The sequence below is a fragment of the Gnatocerus cornutus genome, chromosome 6, assembly GCF_029298725.1.
Source record: "Gnatocerus cornutus isolate USDA-ARS CGAHR chromosome 6, icGnaCorn1.1, whole genome shotgun sequence".
NCBI classification, from domain to species: domain Eukaryota; kingdom Metazoa; phylum Arthropoda; class Insecta; order Coleoptera; family Tenebrionidae; genus Gnatocerus; species Gnatocerus cornutus.
Window position 1 is genome coordinate 6,738,498 of NC_142238.1, and position 27,837 is coordinate 6,766,334.

The window sequence follows — 27,837 nt, forward strand, 5'->3', positions numbered from 1 at the left end:
TTTTCTCACTAGCTTCGTTAAAGTTTTGTTAAAACCGCCACAATTTGAAATTCAATCAGACTGAAAATACCTGCACGTCCTATTCGGCAACCGTAAAAATCTCTTTTGTGAGGAGAATTTTTTCCATTTACCTGGTCTCTTTTTTTCTGTAGCACCTCACGCGGTGTTCAGGTTCGTCGCGTCATTTAGCGTTGAAGTCATCAAGAATTTCTATTTTTGTGATACTATACCATCGGCAGTTGAATCGCAGTAAGTGTTTAATTATTATTATCGATGAGATTTGCTTATTAAAATAGAGGTAAATCCAACATTTTGAGAAGGTAGACAAAACTTCTTTCTCCCCACTTCCTACACTTGATCACTAAGAAAGCACCTGAGCCGTCAGTACTGTTGAGGTGCCGCGACTGAAGAACGGTCTGAGTAAACGCGAGTGTTGTGTGGTGATTTTACTGGATTTTTGATTAGTTGAGTGAAATACAGGAATTTTTAACTTCACTTTGAAAGAAGGAGATATATTCATGTTAGCGACCAAAGGTTTTACTTCAAAGACTGCGAAATAAATTCAGGTAAGTTTATTAGAAGAATCACGCGGATATCCGCGTATTCTTGAAAGTATAACCATCATTTCTCTAATTAATTCATTCCTTAAGTTGAGGAATTACCAACACTACCGCTAGTGAAGCCAAAGCACGTTAAAGATATTCTTCAATTCAGGTCAGGATGTGGGCAGGTTGTTACACCCGTGCTTCATTTGTTCAATTCCGAATTCTAAAAAAATCACAAGTTGACAATGTTTACCACACCCCAGTCAGCTTTTATAGTTGCTGGTGTGAGAAGAGATAAGAGAAGAAACTCGTATTTACCTCAACTGACTTGTTTCTATGTTAATTCAATTTGAACGTTTGTGCAAGAAGTTTATTGATATTCAGGTATCGAGTCTCGGAAAAAAGTGGAATTTTTCGCCACGAAATAGCTTTATATAGTTCTTTCATTAAAGAAAAGCGACTTTTGATTAGATGTTATTTCAAATTCCTTGTAAGCGCTCACGTGGTTAATTGGCTCAACCGGGTACGCTAGAATTTATATCAGTTTTTTGTGGCTCACTTTACTGCTCTTACATAAAATTATTAAGTCCGGACTGGAGTTGGGAAAACTCGTAACAAGACGAATTTTGAAGAAATGGGCTCAATATATCACTTATTTATGGGTTTTGGAACAAAGCTCTGCTTAGAATAGGAACAAAAGCTAACAGCCCAAGGTTAAAACCAAGACGACGGACGCCAGAAGAAGGTCACCCTTTCGTGAAAAATGCTGCATCGCCCTGAAGATTTCAGGATTCTTTTTAATGTCCTAGCATAAAATCGCAAAATTTGAACAACCGAATTAGAAATAATTAAGTATTGTTTTTTTGCAATGATCAGCACAATATCAAAACTGTTTTATTCTTTTTAAAAAACTTTCTACCGAACAAGTTTTGTACATTTTTTGCGTCAAAAACTCAATGTTTTCATTTTCAGAAATTTCAGGCTTTTCGAAATGTTGACAGTGTTTTTCAGCTTCTGTTCTTATTTCCACAATTTTTTTCGGAAGCTTCAACACTTTTATTTACATGTGTCAAAATTGAGCTTAATTTAATTCTAGAAAAATCTAAACCAAAAAAACATTTGAAATTTGGACAAGACGAGAGTGGTTAAAAAAATATTTGTCGAAGACCTCTGATAATCCTCTATAGTTTTATTTAATAAAAATTACGAATGCTAATGATATAATGAACTGATTAAAAATGAGATTTTAATAATATTCTAAATGATACCGCTTTAATGATTTTATTAATATGATTTTATAATACCAACTGATACACTGAGTGAGTAAATATTACCAGAGAGTTTTTTAATTAAACATCCGTTATTATAACGTGATCTTTCAAGTTAATTATAAATTTAAAAATTTACCTGTCGTTTGTCAAATTAAATCATTTCTGAATTATCCTGAAATTATTGTCTTATTGTGAGACGTTAGGTCTCTATTTTAACAGTTTTTCATGGGGTAGGAGACATTTATTTCATTCTTTAATTAAATTAACTTTCAAAGAAAGCGCAGAAGCAAGCAAATTTAAAGTAAATATGGCCTAAAAATGTCAACATTTGATGACAAAAACAGTTATTCTAAAATCATTGTTTCTAAAAATAGGACTACGTTTAAATTCCACCTACATTTCTGCAACATCTTAGAAATATTACACAATAATTTAGTCAACTACCGTTAAACTATTAATCCTTTTTCTGCAAAGAGAAAATTTCTCAATTCATGTATGTAGTTATTAGTTTTATAGTGCCACAAAGTATGTTACGTAGAAAGAAGGTTGCAACAATAATCTGTAATTTATTTCCATTTTCCAATGATTCGTGCTTGATTGTTACCTTAGTCTTCGGAGTACAAAGAAATCAGTCTTTAATTTTCTTTATGGCTTTCACCCACGTCCAAGTCTAAGAACTTTCTTTAAAAGAAAAATTGATTGCGACTGGCACTGAATATAAAGGGGAGCAAAAATTAAAATTGAAATAACAAAGCATTTTTGTTTTAAAAAAAAATGAGCACGTATGACAAATGCAATAAAAATAGAAGTAACGTTAAAAATGAGAAAAATTATTTACTTTCCTCTTAACACCGAGCGGTTTCAAGATGTTAATTGGTATGTTTTTATGACTAAAGGTAGTAGCATCTAGAACATTGCACCAACGGAATTTGCATAATGTTCTTTGGAAAAAAATCAAATTATTACGTAGCTACCTACAGGATAAAAGAGTTATAATTTTGTCATAACTCTGTCACAACATTTTGTTTTCCTAATAAAACCAAATCGCGCGTTCTGCTGCTGATTACCAACATCTTTTTATTTTTGTTGAACGTTATCGATGAATAAAATTGTCGTAAATTCCAGCTTCATGAGAAATTCCATCGCTTCTAGGCAAACCAGTTTTCCGGCATAATGGCGTCAAAAATACCAATTTTCGAATAAAACCATGTAGTCATTTAACATTTAACTAAATAGCTCATCCACCACAATAAACCTCAATCTGGAACCAGTCGCCTCACGTTTTAACTATCAACGGTATGTGTTACCATCTCCATATTAAAAACCGGAAGAGTAAATTCAAGCGTCTTGGTTATTAAGTACCAAAGTACAATTAAAGTATTTCCGTCGTGTTTATACAATTTCTGCATAACAACGTTATAACGGTGAGTTTTCATAAAGCGCACGGTGACTTTAATGTTCGATCAAGCGACGAAACATCAACACTCTGCGTGACCATCCCTGCTGCAATAATTGCAATTGCAACTAGAACGTATTGTTATTAGAGCACCGAAAGCTCGTAATGAACTAATAGTAACCGTTGGTTGTGCCACAATTCAAGATGGTTAACATGAATTTGCGCTCAACGATTTAATGGACACAACAGTAACAATGCTATCGGAACGGGAATAATAATCGTGTGACGATTAGGAATAATTGAAACGCCGGAGTTTTTAGTTCTCATTGTTGACACTAATGTTGAACCAAGTACAACATTACGTAAAAGCATTGCGGATTCAAGTTTAAGGTTACAGTCATTTTAAAGTGTCTCGTAGTAATGATGCGATACCGGAAAATTTTTCTAGTCCTTTCACTTTAATGAATGAAGTAATGAGTAAGAATTTTTGACATTACGATGCACATTTTTTCTGTGTTAATCATTTAAAATGGTTTCTCACTTGCAGGAATTTAGGTAGATAATTGCATTTTAAAGAAAATATTATGAAAGCGTATCTAAATGTTACGATGTGTTTTCCCGCCTCTAATGATGTTTAACACTTTTACTAAAAAACTGAAAAATATGAAAGCAGAAAACAAGGCGGATAGAAAAGGTTTGCATAAACGCAACAATGTAATTGATTATCTTCGAATGAGCGAGCATTAACTTGCTTTTCCCTTAATCGAAATTATAATTAATAAACTGCAAGTTGGTTGAAGCTCAGCTGTCGAATGCAAAAACCACAAGTCGATTAGGACTTGCTAACATCAAATATTTGAAGAGTGGCGAACAAAATATTTACCCAATTTGGTGGCCAAACATGTTTGTTCTGTTAAATCGGTAAAAGGATGAAGACCCTTTTTCTAAAGGAAGTGTTAAAAAGGCACTTCATTTTAAATTGTTTGTTTAAAGAGTTAATTTTGGAGAATTAAATTCAACTTCAAGTAGATTTGTTTTGTAAATTTAAATAGACTTGACTGTAGGTAATTAAATTTTATTGAAACATTTCTACACTACATTTCAAACAGCTCATTATTACAGGTACTTTTATTATTTACCTGTAAAATTGCACACGTTAATGCTCCCCTACAGGTAATACTAAAAGCTTATTTTAATTAGTCATATGGAAAGTTTTAATGCGAAAAATATTAAACTAATTCCTCATTAATGTGAGTAATCAGGCAATTATCATTCTTTGAAAAATGTTTTGCTTGCTCTAGTTTTCTGTAACTTTGAAAATATATTTGTAATGTAACTTATTTTTTATAATAATAATAAAGACAGAAAAAATATGAAGACAAACACTGAAATTAATTTTTTATTCCAATTGTTGTTCACACGTTTAAAAAGATAATCATAATAATAATTGTCTTGTTGTTATCTTAATTCTCCCGAATTTTTACAAAGACGATGTGAAATTCACCGAGAACGTTTTGCATAGTTAATTGTGTCTAATTGTTTATTTATTAAAATAATTATAAAAAAGTGATTACACAAATAAATAAAAAGTGCCCTATGTGTAAACAATGTAAATTCGTAAGGCGTTTAAGCACGTTACAAAATTCTTAGCACTACATTCCGTTCAATACTCTATTCTATATTATATTCTAATCGATGCAAATGCTATAAATTTGCTCATTAGAGAAATAATCGCAACAAATTGTCCATAATGGGACGACAGGAAACGTCGTTTTTCAGCAAGTAATTCGTCGAAGTTACTATTAGTTTTGCTTGTTAGCCACCACACGAGCCGCATTTCTGCTTGTTTTTCCTATTAAACACTATAACTTTTCTCTGCAGAATCCCGAGAGAAAGCTTGCTCTGTTTGTAGATAAATCATAACTAGATGATTACAAACTTGAAAGCAAGTTACTATCAATAACAAAGCCACGAACTGAAAAGATCGCAACTCTATACTCTTTCCGATAAGGTCACGTTGTTTCTAGGTTATCAGTTCGTTGTAACGAAAGTAACGATCTGAAGTTTCGTATAAATCGAAATGTTACGACAAAATCACTTTTCCGTCTGGAAACGTTTTTTTTTTTCTCACATTATGCTTTTAAAGAATGGTTAATTGTTCGGTGATTTCCCAAGTTGTGACCATCTCTGTTTATGTAAGCTTATCCTGATTCCCATCTGCGAAACTCGCTCTCATATAATGTGTAACAATCATCTGTAAGCATGCAAAAGTTACGTCAAGTCTGCACAATTGTTCCCAAAAAGAAATGTTGAAAATCTTCGATCGAAACGGGACACTTCAGGTTATACTTTCACTATTGTCTTCATCTTTTCTTCAAATCATGGGCATTGTTTACAGACCAACTTCGATTTTTGTGTTGGTCAGTACACCGTCCTGCTTCAGTTCCTCCAAGTTCTGCATGCGTTCTTTCTTCATACATGATCACCAGACTATGACTACTTCGATTAAAACAAGAAGTAACAATTATAAAAAACGATTCGTGGCCAAAATCTGGCAAAAAAACACAAAAATAAATCATGGATGAGCAAACAATTTCTTTTACTTGTACATTCCCACCACTAAGAAATAATGCCACATCAGACAAACTGCAGATCCGGCTTGAGAAGAGCAATCATCTGACCCACTGACATGTTGGATGACTCAAGCACTGCTCTCGGATTATCAATCAAAATTCACTTGTTCACACAATGGAAAAATCGCACGGTAATCTTCCAGTCTGACAAAATGCTCGCATGATGTTACAATATTAGTGTCAGGTTATTTAACTCGATTTCAGGAAACTTTACGTTCTGAATCGTGACTTGGACAGGTACCGTCGGAAATTTCGGCGCTGTCGTAAGAATTAAATTGCGAAAATCTTTTATGTTCAATAATAATCATCGTTTCGCGTCATCATTAGAAAACGAAATGCTTTGTGATGTTAAATTGGAGGACGGAAGACAACTATAATAATAAATGTTAGGCAAGAGAGCGTCGAACATTTTTTTATTAATTTTGAGGAGATTCTTGTAGTCTAGACCTCATTCTTCAAAGCGACACCTTCTTCATCGTCAGTTAAGAGTAAAGAGAATAATAATACGACTGCTTCATTATCATATTTAAAAATTCCTAATTCAATAAACTGCAATTCCTATTATGTCGTTGCCTTTCTGATTATAACAATAAGGCAAGAATATTCTGAAGACATAAAATCAGAGAAGTAAACCGGAATAGGTCTCAGTGACGCACCTTAGGAATAGTATGTAGTTTATGGTTAATATAATAAGCTGAATATCACCTATATAATTGACATAATCCACAAAGATCATAATTCATAAAATATGGGCATGTAAAGTCAGATATTAAAGTCTCTATTTTATATTAGTATCTACAAGATGTGAAAGCAGCCTAGATTGGTTTTCCACCCCTTTAAAAAATGGCCCACTGTGATATGTGACAGGTTCTTTGCTTGTTATTTATTACTATTCTTATCTATTTTATTGCAGGTTGAACTGTTGATTATCAGATCTTATGTACATTTATTTTTAATGCATAATCAACGAGCGGAAAATATGCAATAAAATTCACAAAATGTGATCACATTAAATACATGGGTAGATTAATTATTATAAAATATGCAATTGGAAATTCTTAGTCATTGGTTTTTTGCTTTATTGTTTTGAGTTTTGAACTAGATCCGTTAATCCGTTATATATTCAAAATTTTATATTGCTTGTCTTTTATTTTTTTCAGATTTTGTCCTACGATTCTGACACACCGGAGAACCTAAAAATAGTTACCCATTTACAGAGAAGCAATTTTAAAAATTAGCATTATTTGAAAGGGATAAGTTACATACCTGAAATGGATACGTGTAAATTTTAATTAATAGAATGCAATAATAGATGTAATAATTGTGAAATATAATGATGAAAACATAAAGTTATAATGAAATAACTGTTAATTTGCACTAAAAATAACAAAAACAAGTTTATTACTGATGCTCCTAAGTGTAATTTGTTGACAATTTAACAAATATGACAGTTCTTGTTTGACATTCGGCAGGAATTGCAGCATTGTGTAACTTAAATTGGGAGCCTACAAAAAATTCTCTGCAGAAAAATGAACTTTGGAATTTTTTAATTCTTGAATTATTTTATCTGAATTCAGCAATTCAATATATTCGAACTGAAAAGACTAGGAAGTTATAAGACGGATCCAAGTTCAGCTCCATAGAGGAAATATGTATGTAGTGTAAAATGTTCCGACTTCTTTAACTTTTTTCACTTTAGTTACGTATACATGAATTTAATGAGAAACGATGTAATATTTGCGTTATTTTAACGTGTATGACGTCTAACACTCTCTCTCTTGCAAATATCAACATATTAAAATTCCTAATTACTAAAAACAAAGTAGTGCCATCATGTATTACGAATAATAAACATTTTACGGTTGTGATGTTATCAGAAATCTTTATGAAGCTTATGTTTAGTGAAACGTGAATTTTAACGATTATAAAATTATTAAAAAAAAATAAAGTACCAATTAATTATAAATTCAACACCGTTGGGTTCACGTTACATCTCGTGATTTCGTTTTCTTTTTCTCTGTTGCGGCTTTCGAACATTTATTGTTGATCTTATTTATTTATTGTTGATCTTATCTACACGATTTACGAATCTTTCATTTTACAATATTCTCTTTTCGCGGAGGAAAGAAGTATATATTTTTCTAGAGTTTACAACATAAATTTAAATGAACAAACAGTTAACAGTTTTTATCGTACATTCTGTTTTCTAGACATCAGATAGATCTACATCCGAAACGAAATGTAAGAGTGGTGTGTCTATCCCCGATAAAAACCTTCCTGTCCACTAATATTAAAAATAATCGTCTTTCTGATTTCTGAGCTTTCGTGGTGCGTTAATTTGGGTGATAGTATGCAATCCAACTCAGTGGAAGTTGAAAATTATTCTTGCCTCCTCGGTCAGAAACCAGGTAAATGCTGCTACGTTTAGAGATAGTGTTGAAAAAAATGATAAAAAGTAATGGGCACACCCACATAACAGTATCTCCGTGTCACTTTGAGGAAAGTAATACATCCGACGAAAATTTTTATATTTGTAGACCCAACAAACCACAAGTAACTGTATCGTGGTTGTAAGGTACTACTACAAACATTTGTATGACTCAAACTGTGCTAGAATTTGAACACCGGATAAAAAGAGCAAGTAACTTCTTGAGGTCAGTCAAAAAACTCGAGCTTATGATAAATTTTAATAAACATTTTAACTGTATCTTTAGACCCAGACACAATTCAGTTTCATTTACCTCGACATGATTAATGAAGAATGAATGATAGTGAGTTTTGCGAAAACCTTGTTTCTAAATTAACTGCATATTATCCCTCGCTTTTCATCTCGTGTTAGAAGGTAAAACAATTCAAGTATAAACCATTTATTATGTCGTTTTTTTACAAATCTTTTCAAATGCACTTATGTAAGCTACAATAAATTCCTACATACTGACTTCAAGGATCTTTGAACTGTTATGAACTCCAAGTTGCTATTCCAACGTCTCATTAGCTTGATGTCAATAAAAATCATGTTTCAAACCGCAATTTTGAAAATTCGTGAGATGTCTCCAATGTCGTCTAATTGACATCCAAAGATTGATTTGTGTGGAAGAGGTGTTACAATCCATCGACTTGTATTATTCTGTGATTTTCCGTGTAGGCGTCCAGATGGTCTCATGCATTATTAACAGTTTCATGTGGTCTTTGGTATGCGGGTATAAAACAGCGCCAACAATGTCGAAGGCTTGCCTTTGCCAATCTGTGTTGCAGATAGTGGTTGATCAAGTCAAGGAAATAAGTGGGTCAATGGTTGTGCAAGAATTTCGTTGACTGTTGAGTATTGTTACCACAATTTGTAATTCATATTGAATCCTAACAAACTAATTCTCTACGGATTCTTTTTCCTTGACATTATCCGTAAAACTCTAGACGAAAATAAATGTCTTTTGTGGAAAAAGTCAATAATAGTAATTTTATGTACAAGGCTGAATACATTTATTTCATTGTTTCCTGTATGGTAATAATTTTGTCTTGTTGCAGGGAATGCTGATTCGGATACAGGCGACCATCACGGTCGCCATTGTGGCACTTTTTAGGATAAGTTTAGCACAGGTAAGTCAGCGTTCCGTTATAAAGAAAATCAATTTTAACTCAAAGACTTGGAATTTTCTTATAACGTTTATTAATTATATTAGTAAAATTAATTTAGATTTTACATTTCCTGCTACCAATTATTACCACGCGCTTGCTCCTAAACTCGTTTCTTTTAATTAATGACTATTTGTGACATTGATATAATAATTTCGGATGTTTTTACTGCAATATTGACATTCTGGAATTTTTTATTATTATTTTAGATTAATTCATTGCGAACTCGAAAGTTCTGATTTCTTAGCCTTTTAAGATTTTTAATAGAGCCTGTTTTTCTAATCTTTAACGTATCGTGAATTATAGAGTATTTACAACAGTTTAGTTTATGCAACATTTTAAATTTAGCTCAAATGTTACAGAATTATTTATTGCAGTGCGATGTTAACACACGTAGTACAACCTGTATGTAATATAAGGTATATGCTAAAATAGGAAAAGACGAGCTTTTCAAGTTTTTCTTAAACAGTTTCTACAGTTTTATGTTGACAACTTTCAACTTCCTGTTGAGTTAATAGATGTATTAATTCTATATTTCTGTTTCAGAATTCCACTAGTAATTTATTCACATGTCCGAACGGTGAGTTTATAACATTTCAACTAGAATCTTGAGTGTCGCTTTTACAATGCAATTCGAACGTGTTAACCCAATTCTAATTTATTTTTGAAACACTCCTCACGTTTCACATCTTTTCACAAAAAACAAGGAAGAAAAGGTTTCTAATGATGTTCAGGAAATTGTTGTGTTGATTTCACTCTGACATCATCAAAAAGATGCCCATTTTTGTGATTACAGCCAATGTGGAAGATCCGTCTATAGATTACCATGCAACTCATACTGCGATGCGAGACATTTTAATAAGTATGAATATAACCGTACTGATTAACGGTAATACCAAAGAAAGCTACTGCTAAACCGTTCGGCTGAATCATTCATTCTTTCATTAATGAAGACAGTTTTTCTTTTCAGAGTAATAAGAGCACTCCATCAAAAAGCCAATAATCTAATAATTTTAAACTGACAGCTATTTGAAAGACCCGTGAATTGTTAACCGCAAGGTGGAAATTTCCCTGGCGTTATTACGTTTTACTTTATTCCTAAGATTAAAAATAACTTACATAAAAGCAGCATTCTTAAAAGATTGTTAATTCGCTGTTAGCAATAATGATATTTTTAAGTCATTTATATATAATCTTCGGGTGATTGTCACTCTGAGTAAGGTATAAAATATCTAGGAGTGTCCGTGACTCACACGACAACCTTACGATACAGGGTGATCCAATGACAATGACGATTACGAAAATTGCCTCTTTAGCTAGTCTTACATAATTAATACTGCAATTATTCCCAGCAGTTACCTTCAACTGACTTATGGGAAGTTGATAAATATGTGATTTCTTTACATCACAATCCTACACATTCAATGCAAGTTTTTCTGAAAAATGCCAGGGCCGTTGAGAGATTTCATTCTATAATTCCGCACTCCATTTCCACCACCTGTGAAAATCACATTAAATATGAATTATTTATACCATAAAGAAACTAGGAAATCAGATTCTGTAACGAATCTGAATTTGTAACCTTAGAAAATACAGTTTCGATCCAACTGTTTTTTGCTCACTGACCTGTTACTCTTACTAGGTGAATTAAATTTATTAAATCCTAAAATTTCAACATTTTTGAGTCCTACACAATTTACGATTTTATCATTTTTGAAAGTGAAGCCTTGCCTCGAGATAAAAACGTTTCTACACTCGAAATGGCAGAGTAATAGTTCTTATCATCATCGGCGAAATCCAAGGACTATTTGTGGCGAATTTATGTAAAGCGAAATCCAGGAGTTCAAAAAATCGTGCTACGAGTACTAACTCATGAACATGATTGATCAATATTCCGTTTAACGGACGTTTTCTAAAATTAATTAACCATAAACTAGCGAAAACCTTGAAGACTCGTTACCTTACAAACCTGCCCCAACATACCAAACAACAAATGCAACGTCCCCTCTTTTTATTAATCAAATTTTTGAACCGGTTGGTTAATCCTTGAACTCCCACTTGGGATATTTCGTTGGTGACTCAGTGGCCCATTACAACCACAAGTCGAATTTATGGTTTTTTTAATAAGGAAAGCTGTTGGTAGACTAGGTTTGTCCTACAAAATCTTTTTGTGTGTGCTCAAACAATTTCGTGATCAATGGCAAAGAGGAATTCACAATGTGAAAGTAAAATGTGCTTATTTGACCTTTCGAATCAGTGTAAATAACTAGGAAAGATCGTGTTACTAATTCTTGTAATAATTTCCAACAATGAAAAGAAGGGACCGTTATGCGAAAATTTTGAAATTGAGCCTTGACTTTCAGATGGGTCTGAACAGTTACACTTGGACTGTACCCAAGGACGGAGTTTCTATTTTATTTGAAGCTCAACAAAATTTGAATCTCGGCCTTGTCATCCGAAATGAATTCTAATTGATCTAAATCGCATTTCCCGTAGATAACCAGACCGGTTATAGAGTGCATTTCCTAGAGTTTCTACATGTTTTTGCTTCTTAATGCGTTCGACCCTGAAAGGTAAAACGACGGTACAGTAGAAAAGTTTATTTATTACGACGAACACAGTTTTGCAATTTCTTTCACCTACATAATACAGACACAATTAAGTGGAGGAAACATCGGAGTTGTTTACTTTAACGGAACAATATGCTAAAGAAGTGTATTTGTGTCAATGGATGAAAACTCCTGATTTCTTGAACTTTGACAACAATGTAAACACACTTTTAGAGTTGACACAGATCAATAGGTCAAGACCTCGCAATTTGAGGTGGAAGAGTTCTTCGCTATTTCCTTTGAGAAGTAAGATCTCTTTGCGTAAGAAATGCCACAGATTGGCGTTATGTAAAAAGGGCACGGCCGAAAGTGTCTTTTTTAATTGATCAATTAATATGCGGAAAAGATCAAGACAAGGCAAATCGGCTTATGTAAGCAAGCACATGTCTAGCCACATGAGATGGATAATAAGCGGCATTCTCCGCATTACTAGCAAAAGATCCATGTAACAACATCTTGCATAACACTAATTTTTCTTTGGTTTATTGAAAACTAAACCAGCAACATCGGTTAACAGTTTTATTATCTTCTTTCTACTTTCCACAATTGTTTAATTTTGTCAGGTGCTGTCACTGTTCTCTTTGCATGATCAGGGCATGAAATAAGAAAGTTTGTTAAATATTTATACAATTCGCCTCTAGGATGCAACGGTTCAAACCTTCAAAGAATAATGGAAGACGATCATGAGGTTACCCAACAATGACTGAGAAAAATGCACGTTACCTAACATTTAAGAATAGAAATGATTACATTAATATGAAACAAAAGCATTGTGCGAGAATTTATCGAAAACGTAAATTAAAGTAACTATGGTTATGCTTGTAGTTAACAAACGCAGTGACACGTTTATGGGTTATTATGCGTAAGCGTGGAAATAATTGTTGTTTTAATTTCAGCTGTTACAGGACCAATTAGACAAAATTATTACATTTTTTAAATAGGGACCCACTTCTAGAACGGTTACGAAAATATGATTTTACGGTAGCGCAATTTCTTAAATATTTAATTACCATCGTTTAACCCAAAGAAGTGAAGAGGTGACATTTTCTATGTCCACCAAATTAGAGGAGAAAGCTTCCAAATACGCCAATTTTCGTTCAAATTCAATATTATGTAATTGAAGACAAGGCAAAGCAAAAGAATTTCAATCTAAATATGATACTACAGATTCAACGTTTATTTATAAAGAGTAGATATTATTAGACCATTTATATTATTTTGAATTTTTTTCATACTTCAGATTCTTCATTCTTAAAATCCTTTTGATCTCAGAGTTTCTTTAATATCTTCGATTAATATCGATTAATCCTTGCGATTTTCTTGAATTCTTTAAGTTCATCTTTATTTGTGTCCTTGCCTTTCCTCACTCTTTCGACTTCCCAAGACTCGTAATTTCGAAATCCTTCCTCATCCAGTTTTTTGGAGTCTCTAGATTCCAATCAATTTCCCAGTGTTTAGATTAGATGGATTTATCAATTTTTTTACATTTATCCGCTTTCATCCGATTTTAAAACCTATTTCTTTTAGGTTCATAGATTTCCGAATTTTGCGTTCAGTTTATAGAACCTGAAGGCAATTAGGTGTAAATCTGAAAAAATAATTTATTTTTACAGTAAATGGAGTAATGGTCATTAAAGTAAAGATTTACCTATAAGTATGTAAAAGTTTGTTTAATAAATTCCGCTCTTTATTTACATATTTAGTTTCCAATGCACGTCTGTGCAAACTCTTTACTTTGCATTCTGTTTCTAATCGCGTAAACATTTCTGTTGCAGGCTGGGAAATACGAGGACTGCATTGTTATAAGTTCTTCAACATCAGACACTCTTGGGAAAAAGCAGCCGAACTCTGCAGAAGGTTAGTAAGATGTCAATTTTCGCGAGTCTAACGGAATTTCGTCTTTCATCAAGTTCATTGGTCTTACATTGTCACACGTCAAGATCTATTAGAAACGTGCACAGTTTGTCGGAAAGTACTAATTAGCATTGGACATTTCGTACCTACGCGTAATAATATTCTCGTGTGAAAACACGATTATTTTGTAACTTTAAATAACGAGAACAAATTTCAATTCTAACAAAGTTTCGTGACTTCTCTGGCCTAGATATCGTATCAATAATTCAGTGTCATAATTAGCGTTTAACGCATCCAGCGATTAGTGTTAATGATTTTTGCTGTTATTGTTTACTTGGATTGGGTTTAATTAGAAAGTTTGCGAGTTTTCCTGTGAATGGCCATTCACTATTGCGTTTTCCTCGTGGACAAATTGCTCGAAAACGAAAAAATCCAACGTTGTTATTAAGCTAACCGTTTAAATTCCTGAGACTAAATTAAAACGACAGCTATTTGGGTCAGTTATTATTTCCATCTTGTTTCTCAATTGTCCAGGCAGGATATCTGTGCACTAATTAAGCATTTTGAAATGAGTGAGCTGAATCGCTCTGTTTGGTAAGATTATTACAAAAGCAATTATGCCTTCCATAGAAAAAAAATGCGTGGAGGTAACTGTTAGATCAAAGAGCAATAACGGAAAAATTCAATTAATCATAATTAGAATTAATCAACTGGTGACACTTCTTAATGGCACGATTTCGTGTCTCCCACACATTGAGGGCACTAATAGTAATGACAGGAACAAAACACTACCGATTAGACACGTGAACCTCCATAAGTTGATGGTAGAAAAATCCGTGATTGCCCGAGGCATAAATAGCATCGACAAATAATTGCTGCACCTGTAAGTCTGGTCGATGTGAGACCCACTTAAGAATGTTGGTCGCCCTGAAGTAATCGCCGAAATTTGTAGCAAAGAATGTGTTTGATAGCACAGATAACACTGCAACTAGAATATGCGGGTCAATTTTTCAAAATTATTTAAACCGATTGCCCTCGATAGCAACAAGAACATGATTTGTAAATTCTAAACAATGAATGTAACGAACCAGTTGCTCCACGAGCTGAACAAATTAGAATCATTCATAATTAATAATCGAGATAATTAGTGCGTTTGAAATATTCGTCGAAGATGCTAAGACCAACAAATCTTCTTTTAGGTATGGGAGTGATTTGATGTCAGTGGAATCCTATGGAGAAAATAATTTAACTGCCACACTCGCGACAGCTTCAGTACCTACAGAACGGCGAGGGGTCAACCAATATTGGTTGGGCTTGGCATCCCTCGATGATCTACGAACGAACACGCTAGAATCTGCCGCTGGGACTTTGGTGTCGCAATATTCCGGTAAGTTCCTCCACTTTTTTTTAATTACCATTTCACAAGCCAAATTTAGGTTTCTGGTCGCGACAACAACCCGACTCTAAAGCTGGAGAGTGTGTGGATGTCACCGTCACTGAAGAAAAACAATCGTGGGAGCTTACGACATGCGAAAGCTTACTTCCGTTTATGTGTCGCGCTAAAGCTTGTCCTGCAGGATCATTCCACTGCTCAAACGGAAATTGTGTCAACGAGAAATTTAGATGCGACAAGCAAGATGACTGTGGCGACGGTTCCGATGAAATTGAATGCACAGCGAATTGTAACTACTACTTAGCAAGCAGTGGTGATGTCGTCGAAAGTCCTTACTACCCACATAAATACGCACCTTTGACTAATTGTAAATGGACGCTTGAAGGTCCTCAGGGTCACAATATTCTTCTACAGTTCCAAGAGTTTGAGACTGAAAAGACTTTCGATACTGTTCAAATTTTAGTAGGAGGTCGAACTGAAGATACCTCCGTGAATTTAGCGACTTTATCGGGAAAACAAGACTTAACAAACAGATCGTTCGTTTCCGCTTCGAATTTTATGATAATCAAGTTCAGTACTGACGCTTCCGTCGAGCGAAAAGGGTTTAGAGCGTCGTGGAAAACCGAGCCTCAAACATGTGGTGGCAAATTGCGAGCAACTCCACAACCTCAAGTTCTTACATCCCCGGGCTATCCCGAACAGTATCCCGGGGGACTGGAATGCTTGTACATCATCCAAGCTCAGAATGGTAGAATTATCACCCTTGAAATCGACGATTTGGATCTAGATAACATCAGAGATTACATTCTTGTCCGAGATGGCGACTCCCCTAAGAACCAGCCGATCGCGAGACTCACAGGAGATTTGATAAACAACCAAAGAGTCGTGATATCGACTAACAACAAGCTTTACTTGTATTTCAAGACTAGTCTCGGCGACTCCAACAGAGGTTTCAGGATTCGATACACGCAAGGATGTAGATCGACGCTAGTGGCTCGCAACGGTACCTTAATGTCGCCAGCCTATGGTCTAACCGAATACCCAAGCAACCAAGACTGTTTATACAAAATCAAAAATCCTGGCGGTGGCCCTCTCTCTTTAAACTTCGAGAATTTCGGTGTAGATAAATCTGATTTCGTCCAAGTGTACGATGGTGCGACCACCAGTGGGTTACGACTTCACTCAGGAAATGGTTTTACGGCAGGATCTCAGCCGAAAATCACTCTAACAGCGTCAAGTGGCGAAATGCTAGTGAGATTTACAACCGACGCTTTACATAACAGCGACGGATGGTTGGCCACTTTCTCCGCGGGTAAGAATGCGAAGAAAGAAGATTTTTTGGTTGTTGACACGTAATTTCAGATTGTCCACCGTTACAACCTGGCGTGGGTGCAATGGCATCTAGCAGAGACACGGCTTTCGGGACTATTATCACTTTCAGTTGTCCCACTGGACAAGAATTCGCGACCGGTCGCAACAGAATAACCACACAATGCCTGCCTGGTGGTAATTGGTCCGTGAGCTACATCCCGAAATGTCAAGAAGTTTACTGTGGACCAGTTCCTCAAATTGACAACGGTTTCTCCATTGGATCTACTAATGTCACTTACCGTGGGCAGGCAATGTATCAATGTTACGCCGGTTTCGCTTTTGCGACAGGACAACCCATTGAAAAAATCTCTTGTCTGTCCGATGGCCGATGGGAAAAGAAACCCAACTGTCTTGGTAAAAACTGCAACTTGTCGTTATTACTCTTGTCACTGAGTTTTTCTAGCTTCGCAGTGCGCCGCACTTCCGGAAGTTCCGCACGCTAATGTTACAGTATTGAATGGTCAAGGTCGGTCTTACGGAACTATAGTGCGTTACGAGTGTGAACCAGGTTACATAAGAACTGGACCACCGGTAATTTTATGTATGAGTAATGGTACTTGGTCTGGTGAAGTACCAACATGTTCAAGTACGTAGCGCAACCTAGTTAATTCTATTTCTTCTAACGGTGTTAATTTCAGGAGCGAAATGCCCCGAATTTCCTGACATTAAAAATGGTTTTCTTACTGACACCTCACGAGCGTACTTCTTCAACGACGAAGCACGAGTGCAATGCTATAAAGGGTATAAACTCGTTGGCAGTAATATCATACGATGTGGAGAGAACCAACTGTTTAACAACGCACCCAAGTGTGAAGATATCAACGAATGTATCAGCAGCCAATGCGACAGCGCTTCCACTGAGTGCATAAATTCCCCAGGTTCCTTCCACTGCAAATGCAAGAAAGGTTTCGCCCCTACTTTGGAATGTCGACCAGTTGGAGACCTTGGTCTCACAAACGGAGGAATTCCAGATGAAGCAATCACCGTCTCTAGCAGTGAAACGGGATATGACAAAACTGTAATAACCGAGATTTTTAATTACATCTCAGTTAACATAATTATTTACAGATGGTTCGTCTCAACAGCGGCACGGGTTGGTGCGGCAACACCATCGACGGAGGTTCCAACTGGGTTCTCATTGACTTGAAAGCCCCAACCATAATTAGAGGATTCAGAACCACGAGTGTACCACGTCGTGATGGTACTCTTGCGTACACTTCCGCGGTACGAATCCAGTACAACGACGACCTCACGGACGTCTTTAAAGATTATCGCAATCCCGACGGTACCGCCGTAGAGTTCCGAATCTTGGAACCTACTTTGTCCATTCTAAACCTACCAGTACCAATCGAAGCTCAATACATTAGATTCAAAATTCAGGATTACGTGGGAGCTCCTTGTTTAAAATTGGAAATCATGGGCTGCACCAGACTCGATTGTGCAGACATTAACGAATGTGCTACCGACAATGGTGGCTGCGACCAGAAGTGTATCAACAGTGCTGGTGACTTTTCGTGTAGCTGCAACGTTGGATTTGAGTTGTATTCCCGCAATGGTACCGCGGCCTATTTCATCGAGAACACCGAAAATGGTCTCCGCGACGGCGATACATATCAAGTGAACAAATCATGTGTTCCCATAATGTGCCCCAGCGTAAGCGCCCCCGAAAACGGTCTCTTATTGTCAACGAAAGAGAAGTACCATTTTGGTGATCTCGTTAGATTTCAATGCAATTTTGGTTTCGTCCTCTCTGGATCTTCGGCACTTTTGTGTACCTCAACGGGAAGTTGGAACGGCTCCATGCCCGAATGCAACTGTAAGTATGGCTTAGATTTGATAAAATTGTCTTTATTAATTTCTCCGCAGATGCTCAATGTGTTTCACTACCTGACGATAAAAACGAAGGTCTAAAAATCCTCCGTGCTGACGAAACGAGTGTTTTGGTCCCCTTCAGGGAAAACGTGACTTTGAATTGTGGCAGTACTGGGCGCAAACTTAGAGGAACTTACACTTCGAGTTTCAGACAATGCGTTTATGATCCTAAACCGGTAAGTTTGTTCATAGTTCTTCTAAAAGATAATTTAACACTCTGTGTAGGGTTTCCCCGATTATTGGCTGAGTGGGACTCCTCCTTCTTGTCCAAGGGTGGATTGCGGGCTTCCTCCACCAACCCCAGGCGCAGAATACGGAAAATACGTTGATACCAAATACCAATCATCCTTTTTCTTCGGCTGTCAAAACACATTTAAACTAGCAGGACAAAGCAGTAAACACGACAACATCGTCCGTTGTCAAGCTAATTCAGTTTGGGACTTTGGTGATTTACGTTGTGAAGGTCCGGTGTGCGAAGATCCCGGACGTCCAAGTGATGGCTTCCAAATCTCAAAGAGTTACGAACAAGGATCTGAAGTCAGTTTCGGCTGTAACAGACCTGGATACATCCTGATTAACCCCAGACCAATAACTTGCGTGCGTAGCCCCGAATGTAAAGTAGTAAGACCTTTAGGGCTTGCCTCTGGACGAATTCCGGATTCTGCCATCAATGCAACTAGCGAAAGACCTAATTACGAAGCTAGAAACATTCGACTGAACTCAGTGACTGGGTGGTGCGGAAAACAAGAAGCATTCACTTACGTCAGTGTTGACTTAGGGAAAGTCTTCAGAGTCAAAGCAATTCTAGTCAAAGGTGTTGTTACTAATGATATCGTCGGACGACCGACTGAAATTCGATTCTTCTACAAACAAGCGGAAAATGAAAATTACGTGGTCTATTTCCCTAATTTCAATCTTACGATGAGAGATCCGGGAAATTACGGAGAATTGGCTATGATTTCTCTGCCCAAATACGTACAAGCACGATTTGTTATTTTGGGAATTGTTAGTTACATGGACAATGCTTGCTTGAAATTTGAGCTAATGGGCTGTGATGAGACAGATGTGGAACCATTATTGGGTTACGACTACGGATATTCTCCCTGTGTTGGTAAGTTTCATTTTCGGCAACAAAGACATGTTGTTTGAGTGTGATTTTCAGACAACGAAACACCAGTTTTCCAAAACTGCCCCCAACAACCCATAGTGATACAAAAAGACGCCAACGGCGGACTCCTACCTATCAACTTCACAGAACCCACCGCTGTCGACAACTCCGGAAGCATTGCTCGTTTGGAAGTTAAACCCGCAAACTTCAAAACGCCCATGCACGTTTTCCAAGACACAGTGGTCAAATATGTTGCTTTTGACTACGACGGAAACGTTGCTATCTGCGAAATTAACATTACAGTTCCAGGTAATTCAATAAACTTTACAAATTATAATCCAATCTAACGTTGATTTTCAGATAACACCCCACCTAAGCTAAGCTGCCCTCAAAGCTACGTCATCGAATTGGTGGACCGACAAGAGAGTTATGCTGTAAACTTCAACGACACCCGCCGCAGAATTAACGCCACCGACGATTCTGGTGAAGTTCATATTAGTTTTATCCCAGAAAAGGCCACCATAGCTATTGGAACATTTGAAAATGTAACAGTGGTAGCTGCAGACAAATACGGGAACAGAGCTAGTTGTCACTTCCAAGTGTCTGTCCAAGCGACGCCGTGTGTTGACTGGGAGTTGAAACCTCCAGTTAATGGAGCCTTGAACTGTCTACCTGGTGACAGAGGTTTACAATGTATCGCCACTTGTAATCCTGGATACAGATTCACGGATGGTGATCCTGTTAAAACGTTTTCTTGTGATGCTAAGACACCGTGGACTCCAACTTCGGTTGTCCCTGACTGCGTCTCAGAAAGTAAGAGAAGGAGTTTGTTTTAAAATTTCTTTATGTTTGTTTTTTAGATACTCAACAAGCAGATTATCACGTCACCGCGAGTGTTAACTACAGAGCAAATGGCGCTGTCGCCACATCTTGTTTAAATCAGTATATTGATCTCATTTCCCAGTACTACGTCAATCTTAATAACATCTTATCAGAGAGGTGTTCTGCAGTTAACGTCAAAATGGATGTCTCATTCCAGAAAGCACTTCCTGCATTGATTAAAGAAAACGTTGTAAAAATAGACTACATCTTGAATATTGTGCCTGTAGTCCGACAGCCCCAACTCTATGACCTTTGCGGAAGCACTTTGAGTTTGATGTTTGATCTGTCGGTGCCATACGCAAACGCCGTTATTGAACCTCTTTTGAATGTGTCAGCTATTGGAAATCAGTGTCCTCCTCTTAAGGCCTTGAACTCGACGAACATCCGTGGGTTTACTTGCAGCGTTGGCGAGGTACTTAACATGGACACCAACGATGTTCCGCGATGCTGTAAGTACTTGTTCTTCTACTGTAGATAAATTAACGATACATGTAATCAAACCGGAATTATCAGTGATTTAGCTACAATTATCGAGAGAAGATGTTGTAATCGAGATTATAAGAAAATGTACTCTTTACAGTGCACTGCCCTGCTGGAACCTTCGCCGGGGAAAAACAAAAAGAATGTACATACTGCCCTCGCGGCTACTACCAGAACCGCGATCGTCAAGGCTCTTGCAACAGGTGTCCTCAAGGAACTTACACCCGCGAAGAAGGGTCCAAGAGTGTCCACGATTGTATTCCCGTTTGTGGCTACGGAACTTACTCTCCTACCGGTCTAGTCCCATGTTTAGAATGTCCTCGCAACAGCTTCACCAGCGAGCCGCCCACCGGTGGCTTCAAAGATTGCCAAGCCTGCCCTGCTAACACCTTCACTTACCAACCGGCAGCTCCTGGAAAAGATCGCTGCAGACCTAAATGTAGCCCTGGATACTACTCACCAACTGGTCTAGCACCTTGTTCTTTGTGTCCACGCGACTTCTATCAATCCCTTCCGGGTCAAACGACTTGCAATGAATGTCCAACGAACATGAAAACTGAAGGGCCCGGTGCGACTGGAAGAGATGAGTGCCATCCAGTTCAGTGCACAGAGAATGCCTGCCAACATGGGGGATTATGTGTTCCTTTAGGGCACAACATCCAGTGTATTTGCCCTGCTGGATTCTCAGGAAGACGCTGCGAGATAGATATTGATGAATGTTCTTCTCAACCGTGTTATAACGGTGGTTCTTGCATTGATCTGCCGCAGGGATATAGGTGTCAATGTGCTCCAGGATATGCAGGCATCAATTGTCAAGAAGAAAGGTCGGATTGCAGAAATGATACATGTCCCGAACGTGCGATGTGTAAAGATGAGCCGGGTTATAATAACTACACTTGTTTGTGCCGATCCGGTTATACCGGACATGATTGTGACGTTACGGTATTTCCTCTTTTACACTTTTTTCCCTTGTATTTCATTAGTCATTTTCAGATCGACCCTTGTAGCGCCTCTGGCAATCCGTGCAATAACGGAGCTACCTGCATAGCTTTGCAACAAGGAAGATTTATGTGCGAATGCTTACCGGGCTGGGAAGGCCAAACCTGTGAGATCAACATCGATGACTGCGCAGAAAAGCCGTGTCTGTTGGGCGCCAACTGCACGGATTTAGTTGCAGATTTTAGCTGCAGCTGTCCTTCTGGATTCACTGGAAAAAGATGCCAAGACAAGATTGACTTATGTGGACGCGGCCCATGCAAGAACGGAATTTGTGTCGACAGACTATTCTACCACGAATGCGTGTGTGATCCTGGATGGAGCGGCGAATCTTGCGAATCCAATATTAACGACTGTGCCCAAAATCCGTGTGAAAATGAAGGACATTGCACTGATGAAATTAACGATTTTACGTGCACATGCGAGCCTGGTTTCACTGGGAAGAAATGCCAACATCCCATCGATTTTTGTTCATCAGAACCTTGTCAAAATGGTGCTAGTTGTACCGATTTAGTGGACGGTTTTGCTTGTAAATGTCGACCTGGATTCGTTGGACTACAATGTGAAGCCGAAATTGACGAATGCTTGAGCGATCCTTGCAATCCTATAGGAACCGAACGATGCGTCGATCTGGATAATAAATTCGCTTGCATGTGCCGAGAAGGATACTCTGGAACGTTCTGCGAAGAGAACATCAATGACTGTAAATCAGATCCTTGCTTAAACGGAGGCTCCTGCAGGGACGAAGTGGGATCGTATCGATGTGTATGTCTACCGGGATGGACTGGAGTCAACTGTGAATCTGACATCGGTAGCTGCCAAGCTAGGCCGTGCCAAAACGACGCGAAATGTATCAATCTTTTCCAAGACTACTTCTGCGTGTAAGTATTTTAAAACGCTCGCCTTGCGCCGATGTTAACGCGTGTTAAAATGTAGATGTCCTTCTGGTACCGACGGAAAACAATGCGAAACCGCTCCAGAACGTTGTATCGGAAATCCGTGCATGCACGGTGGTAAATGCCAAGATTTTGGATCTGGTCTTAATTGCTCATGCTCCGATGGCTACACTGGTGTTGGATGTCAATACGAATACGACGCTTGCACATCTAATGCCTGCAAAAATGGAGCTACTTGCACCAATGACCCCTTCGGTTTCAAGTGCGTTTGTGCTCCTGGATTCACTGGAAAATACTGCGAGGAAGATATTGTTGATTGTAAAGAAAATTCGTGTCCACCAAGCGCCACATGCATTGACTTAACCGACAGGTTTTATTGTCAATGTCCGTTTAATTTAACTGGTGAAGACTGCAGAAAAAGTAAGTAAAAGAACGAAGTTGCTGGTCATTCGTTCAATGTGAGTTTTCCAGCAATCTCTGTGGACTATGACTTGTACTTCAGCGACGCCACCAGGAGCTCCGCTTCTCAGGCTATACCTTTCTACACTGGGTCTAAATCGAGTATGACCATCGCAATGTGGGTTCAATTCACACAAAAAGACGAAAATGGAATCTTCTTCACGATGTACAGCGTTTCGTACGTTTAACTGATCTGTGGTGAATCAAATTTAATTTTGTCTTTCCAGTTCTAAACACATCCCGAAAGACAGAAAACCTCTCATTCAAGCCCATTCGAATGGAGTTCAAGTGTCTCTTTTTCCAGACATTCAAGACGTTTATTTAAGCTACCGGGACTACACAACAGTAAACGACGCCCAGTGGCATCACATCGCCATTGTTTGGGACGGTGAAAATGGAGGAGAACTAAAACTGATAACTGAAGGCTTAATCGCTAGCAAAGTGGAAGGATATGGCAGTGGACGTAAATTACCAGAATAGTAAGTTCTTCATACCCACCGTGTTGTTATTTACAATGTTCTCTTCAGTGCATGGGTAACATTAGGTAAACCCCAATCCGGAAATCCTAAAGCTTACACCGAATCTGGCTTCCAAGGTCACTTGACGAAAGTACAGATCTGGGGTCGCGCTCTCGATGTCACAAATGAAGTTCAAAAACAAGTACGAGACTGTAGAACAGAACCGGTTTTATACCGAGGTTTGATCCTTACCTGGGCTGGATACGAAGAAACCGTTGGAGGTGTCGAACGCATTGTACCCTCCCACTGTGGACAAAGAAACTGTCCTCCAGGTTACATCGGAGCTAAATGTCAGGAAATCCAAACCGATAAAATCCCCCCTAAAGTTGAATACTGTCCGGGCGATTTATGGATCATTACAAAGAACGGTTCAGCTCTTGTCTCGTGGGATGAACCCCACTTTAGTGACAATGTTGGTGTTGTTAAAATACAAGAGAAGAACGGACACAGACCTGGACAGACACTTTTGTGGGGTATCTACCAGATAGCGTACGTTGCAATGGACGAAGCCGGAAATTCAGCCACGTGCAACTTCAAAGTTTCCGTCTTATGTAAGTCTGAATTTTATTAATCACGAGTTGTTGAAAAAACGAATTTTTAGCTGAATTCTGTCCTGAACTTCCCGATCCGATCGGTGGAGTCCAAACTTGCAAAGATTGGGGCGCGGGAGGACAGTTCAAAGTCTGCGAAATTGCCTGCAACCAAGGGCTGAGGTTTTCACAAGAAATTCCTAAATTCTACACTTGCGGCGGTGAAGGTTTCTGGAGACCAACAACCAACCCTAGTCTACCAATGGTTTACCCTGCTTGCTCTCGTATGTACTTTTACTTCTATGTTAATAAAAATCACTCAAATCTTCGTTATTAGCGTCCAAACCGGCTCAGCGCGTTTTCAAAATTGCAATGCTCTTCCCAAGTTCCGTGCTTTGCAACGAGGCAGGCCAAGGAGTTTTGCGGCAAAGAGTTCGAAATGCGGTCAACAGTCTGAACAGAGATTGGAACTTCTGCTCATTCTCAGTGGAAGGCACTCGTGAATGTAAAGAACTGAATATTGATGTTAAATGTGACCACAGAACTAGCAGACAAGTAAGGCAAGCTAATGACGATGATGATGGTGGTACTTATGTCATCGCCGCCAACGTTCCTGTTGAAAAGTAAGTGTAGTAAAGAAAAAACTTGTTTTAACGTTTTTAGGCACCGACGTAAACGTACTTTCGTAGTTTTAAAATAGAACTCTTCATGGAATCTCAGCATGGATTCGTTTCAGTTTCATTTTACCATTCTTTTAGTTCCATGCATGTTGTTTTAGTATTATGTAGTTAGTTGAATGTGTAGAAAAAGCATGTTGCTCTTTGTAGAACTCGCCAAGGACGGCAATCATCGAGTGACACCTACGACATAGAACTCTCCTTCCCGGCAGTAAAGTAAGCACCTCTTTTACATGCATGCACTGTCGTAAAATTCCATTCTTCTTCCAATTCGCGCAACTTTATCTAACTTGATGATGGTTTTAGCGACCCTGTTATTAATTCGAATACAAACGAACGCTCATCTGTCAAAGTTTTACTTGAAAAACTTATTCTGGAGGAAGATCAGTTCGATGTGCGAGATATTTTACCAAATACAGTCCCCGATCCGTCGTCACTTCTTTTAGAATCCGATTATGCTTGTCCTGTTGGACAAGTCGTGATGGCTCCCGACTGCGTCCCATGTGCCATTGGAACTTATTACGATAAGAAGACGAAACTTTGCTCACCTTGTCCACAAGGGTCGTATCAAAGTGAGGCTGCACAAACGCAATGTATTCAATGTCCAGCGATCGCTGGGCGACCTGGAGTGACTGTGGGTGTTGGAGCTCGCAGTGCCGCTGATTGCAAAGGTGAGATATTTTCATTTTGTAGGTACAGACAAAACCCAAAATTTTTAGAACGTTGTCCCGCTGGAAAATACTACGACCACGATGCCGGACTCTGTCGCAGCTGCGGCCATGGATTCTACCAACCCGAAGAAGGCTCATTCTCTTGTCAAATCTGTGGATTGGGTAAAACTACCAGAACGAGCGAAGCTGTTTCTCAAAAGGAATGTCGCGATGAGTGTGAGAGTGGGATGCAACTCGCTTTAGACGGCAAATGCGAACCATGTCCTCGTGGAACCTACAGGACTCAAGGAATTCAAGCTGCTTGTTTAGGATGTCCTTTGGGAAGAACCACTCCTAAGGCTGGAGCTGAAACAATCGAAGAGTGTTCCCTCCCTGTGTGCTCTCCCGGATATTATTTGAACGGAACTTTGAACAGTTGCATTGCGTGTAAGAAAGGGTTCTATCAGTCAGAGTCCCAACAAACAACTTGTATTCCTTGCCCTGGAAATACGAGCACGAAGTCTCCTGCAGCGGTGAGTATCATAAGTGATTGTATCAGTGTTGATGACGACAATTTTTAGACGAGCGTTGCCGAGTGTACTAATCCTTGCGAGATGAATGGCCCAGAGATGCACTGCGACGCCAATGCGTACTGCTTGTTGATTCCCGAGACAAGCGAGTTCAGATGCGAATGTAAGCCTGGATTTAACGGTACTGGTAAAGAATGTGTTGATGTTTGCGACGGCTACTGCGACAACGACGGAGTTTGCGTGAAGGACATTCGAGGACAACCTTCTTGCAGATGTATTGGTAGCTTCACAGGTCGCCACTGCACTGAGAAATCCGAGTTTGCTTACATTGCCACGGGAATAGCAGTTGCAGTTGTTATCATTATCATAATCGTTCTTTTGATTTGGATGATTTGCGCAAGGTACTTTTTACTTTTTTGATGTAACGAGCTTGTTTTTGATGACATTTTTTAGATCTCACCGCAGGAAAGAACCAAAGAAACTGTTAACTCCTGCAACGGATCAAAACGGATCTCAAGTGAACTTTTACTACGGCGCTCCAACCCCATATGCAGAAAGTATAGCTCCAAGCCATCACTCCACGTATGCTCACTATTACGATGACGAGGAGGATGGTTGGGAGATGCCAAACTTCTACAACGAAACCTACATGAAAGAGAGTCTCCATAACGGCGTCAACGGGAAAATGAACAGTTTAGCAAGATCAAACGCCAGTATTTATGGTACAAAAGACGACTTGTATGATAGACTTAAACGACATGCTTATCCGGGCAAGAAAGGTAAAGACGCTTAAATAAAGGATGACGCAGATGCTCTAACACAACTTTTTACAGACAAAAGTGACAGTGACAGCGAAGGTCAATAGTTAAATCTGGTCAGCAATTAAATTAATGCTCAAGTAGCGCAACAAATGTCTAGTGAACAATTTTTTACTTGTTAATGTGTTATCGTAAGTACTACCATAGTTGTTAATTTATATTTTTATGTAAAATATTAACAATACGTTCAGCTGTGTTGTGTGAATAGTAAGTTTGTAATGTATTTTCGTACCTTCCTCCGCTTATTATTTATAGTCATGAAAACTGTTTTTTCTACTTTTATAAAAACTGATATTTAAGTGTAGTTGTTGTAATTATGTAGACCTCTTAAAGATGTAATTATTTTATAATTATCTTGGTAATGTGTGCATGAGAAAATGTGAAAGTTTTTGTATACTTTTTATACTTTATAAGAATGACTGAATAAAATATTACACAATAAATTGTGAATTACGCTTTCGTGTTCTTGTGTAATTAAATGAATAATGAAAAGGCTCATGTCTTTACAATCATAACAGTACACAGTTCAATGGTGTCGCCAGACTATTTTACCCGAATGGGCCAACACAGGTGGGTACCAAAATATAAAATGGCCCAGGTTCATTTGTATGATAATACAGGTTGAACCCGAATAAAGTGTAAGATAAAAAATTTAACCACCGGTTTAGATAACGATTCTGCAAAAAAAATCGAATTTCGAATGGGGCAAAACCCCC

The 27,837-nt window shown here is 38.0% G+C and overlaps 1 protein-coding gene across 2 annotated transcripts; it reads left to right on the top strand.

Moving 5' to 3' along the window:
- The first annotated feature begins 365 nt into the window (after nucleotides 1–365).
- Nucleotides 366–27,564, top strand: uif (sushi, von Willebrand factor type A, EGF and pentraxin domain-containing protein uif). 2 transcript variants are annotated; one of them, XM_088040151.1, is made up of 29 exons: nucleotides 366–566; nucleotides 9,371–9,442; nucleotides 10,025–10,058; nucleotides 13,863–13,944; nucleotides 15,141–15,328; nucleotides 15,378–16,646; nucleotides 16,697–17,059; nucleotides 17,109–17,291; nucleotides 17,344–17,723; nucleotides 17,774–18,521; nucleotides 18,572–18,753; nucleotides 18,803–19,688; nucleotides 19,740–19,994; nucleotides 20,046–20,498; nucleotides 20,546–21,016; nucleotides 21,148–21,989; nucleotides 22,041–22,924; nucleotides 22,980–23,359; nucleotides 23,411–23,576; nucleotides 23,626–23,877; nucleotides 23,926–24,467; nucleotides 24,518–24,730; nucleotides 24,784–25,069; nucleotides 25,274–25,339; nucleotides 25,430–25,794; nucleotides 25,843–26,306; nucleotides 26,355–26,704; nucleotides 26,757–27,082; nucleotides 27,137–27,564. In XM_088040151.1, exons 2-29 carry the CDS (start codon nucleotides 9,374–9,376, stop codon nucleotides 27,166–27,168), a joined length of 10,731 nt encoding a protein of 3,576 aa, XP_087896277.1. In that variant the 5' UTR covers nucleotides 366–566; nucleotides 9,371–9,373; the 3' UTR covers nucleotides 27,169–27,564. The 2 variants fall into 2 exon arrangements, with proteins under 2 accessions (XP_087896277.1, XP_087896278.1); XM_088040152.1 differs by lacking the exon at nucleotides 25,274–25,339.
- Nucleotides 27,565–27,837: the final 273 nt, after the last annotated feature.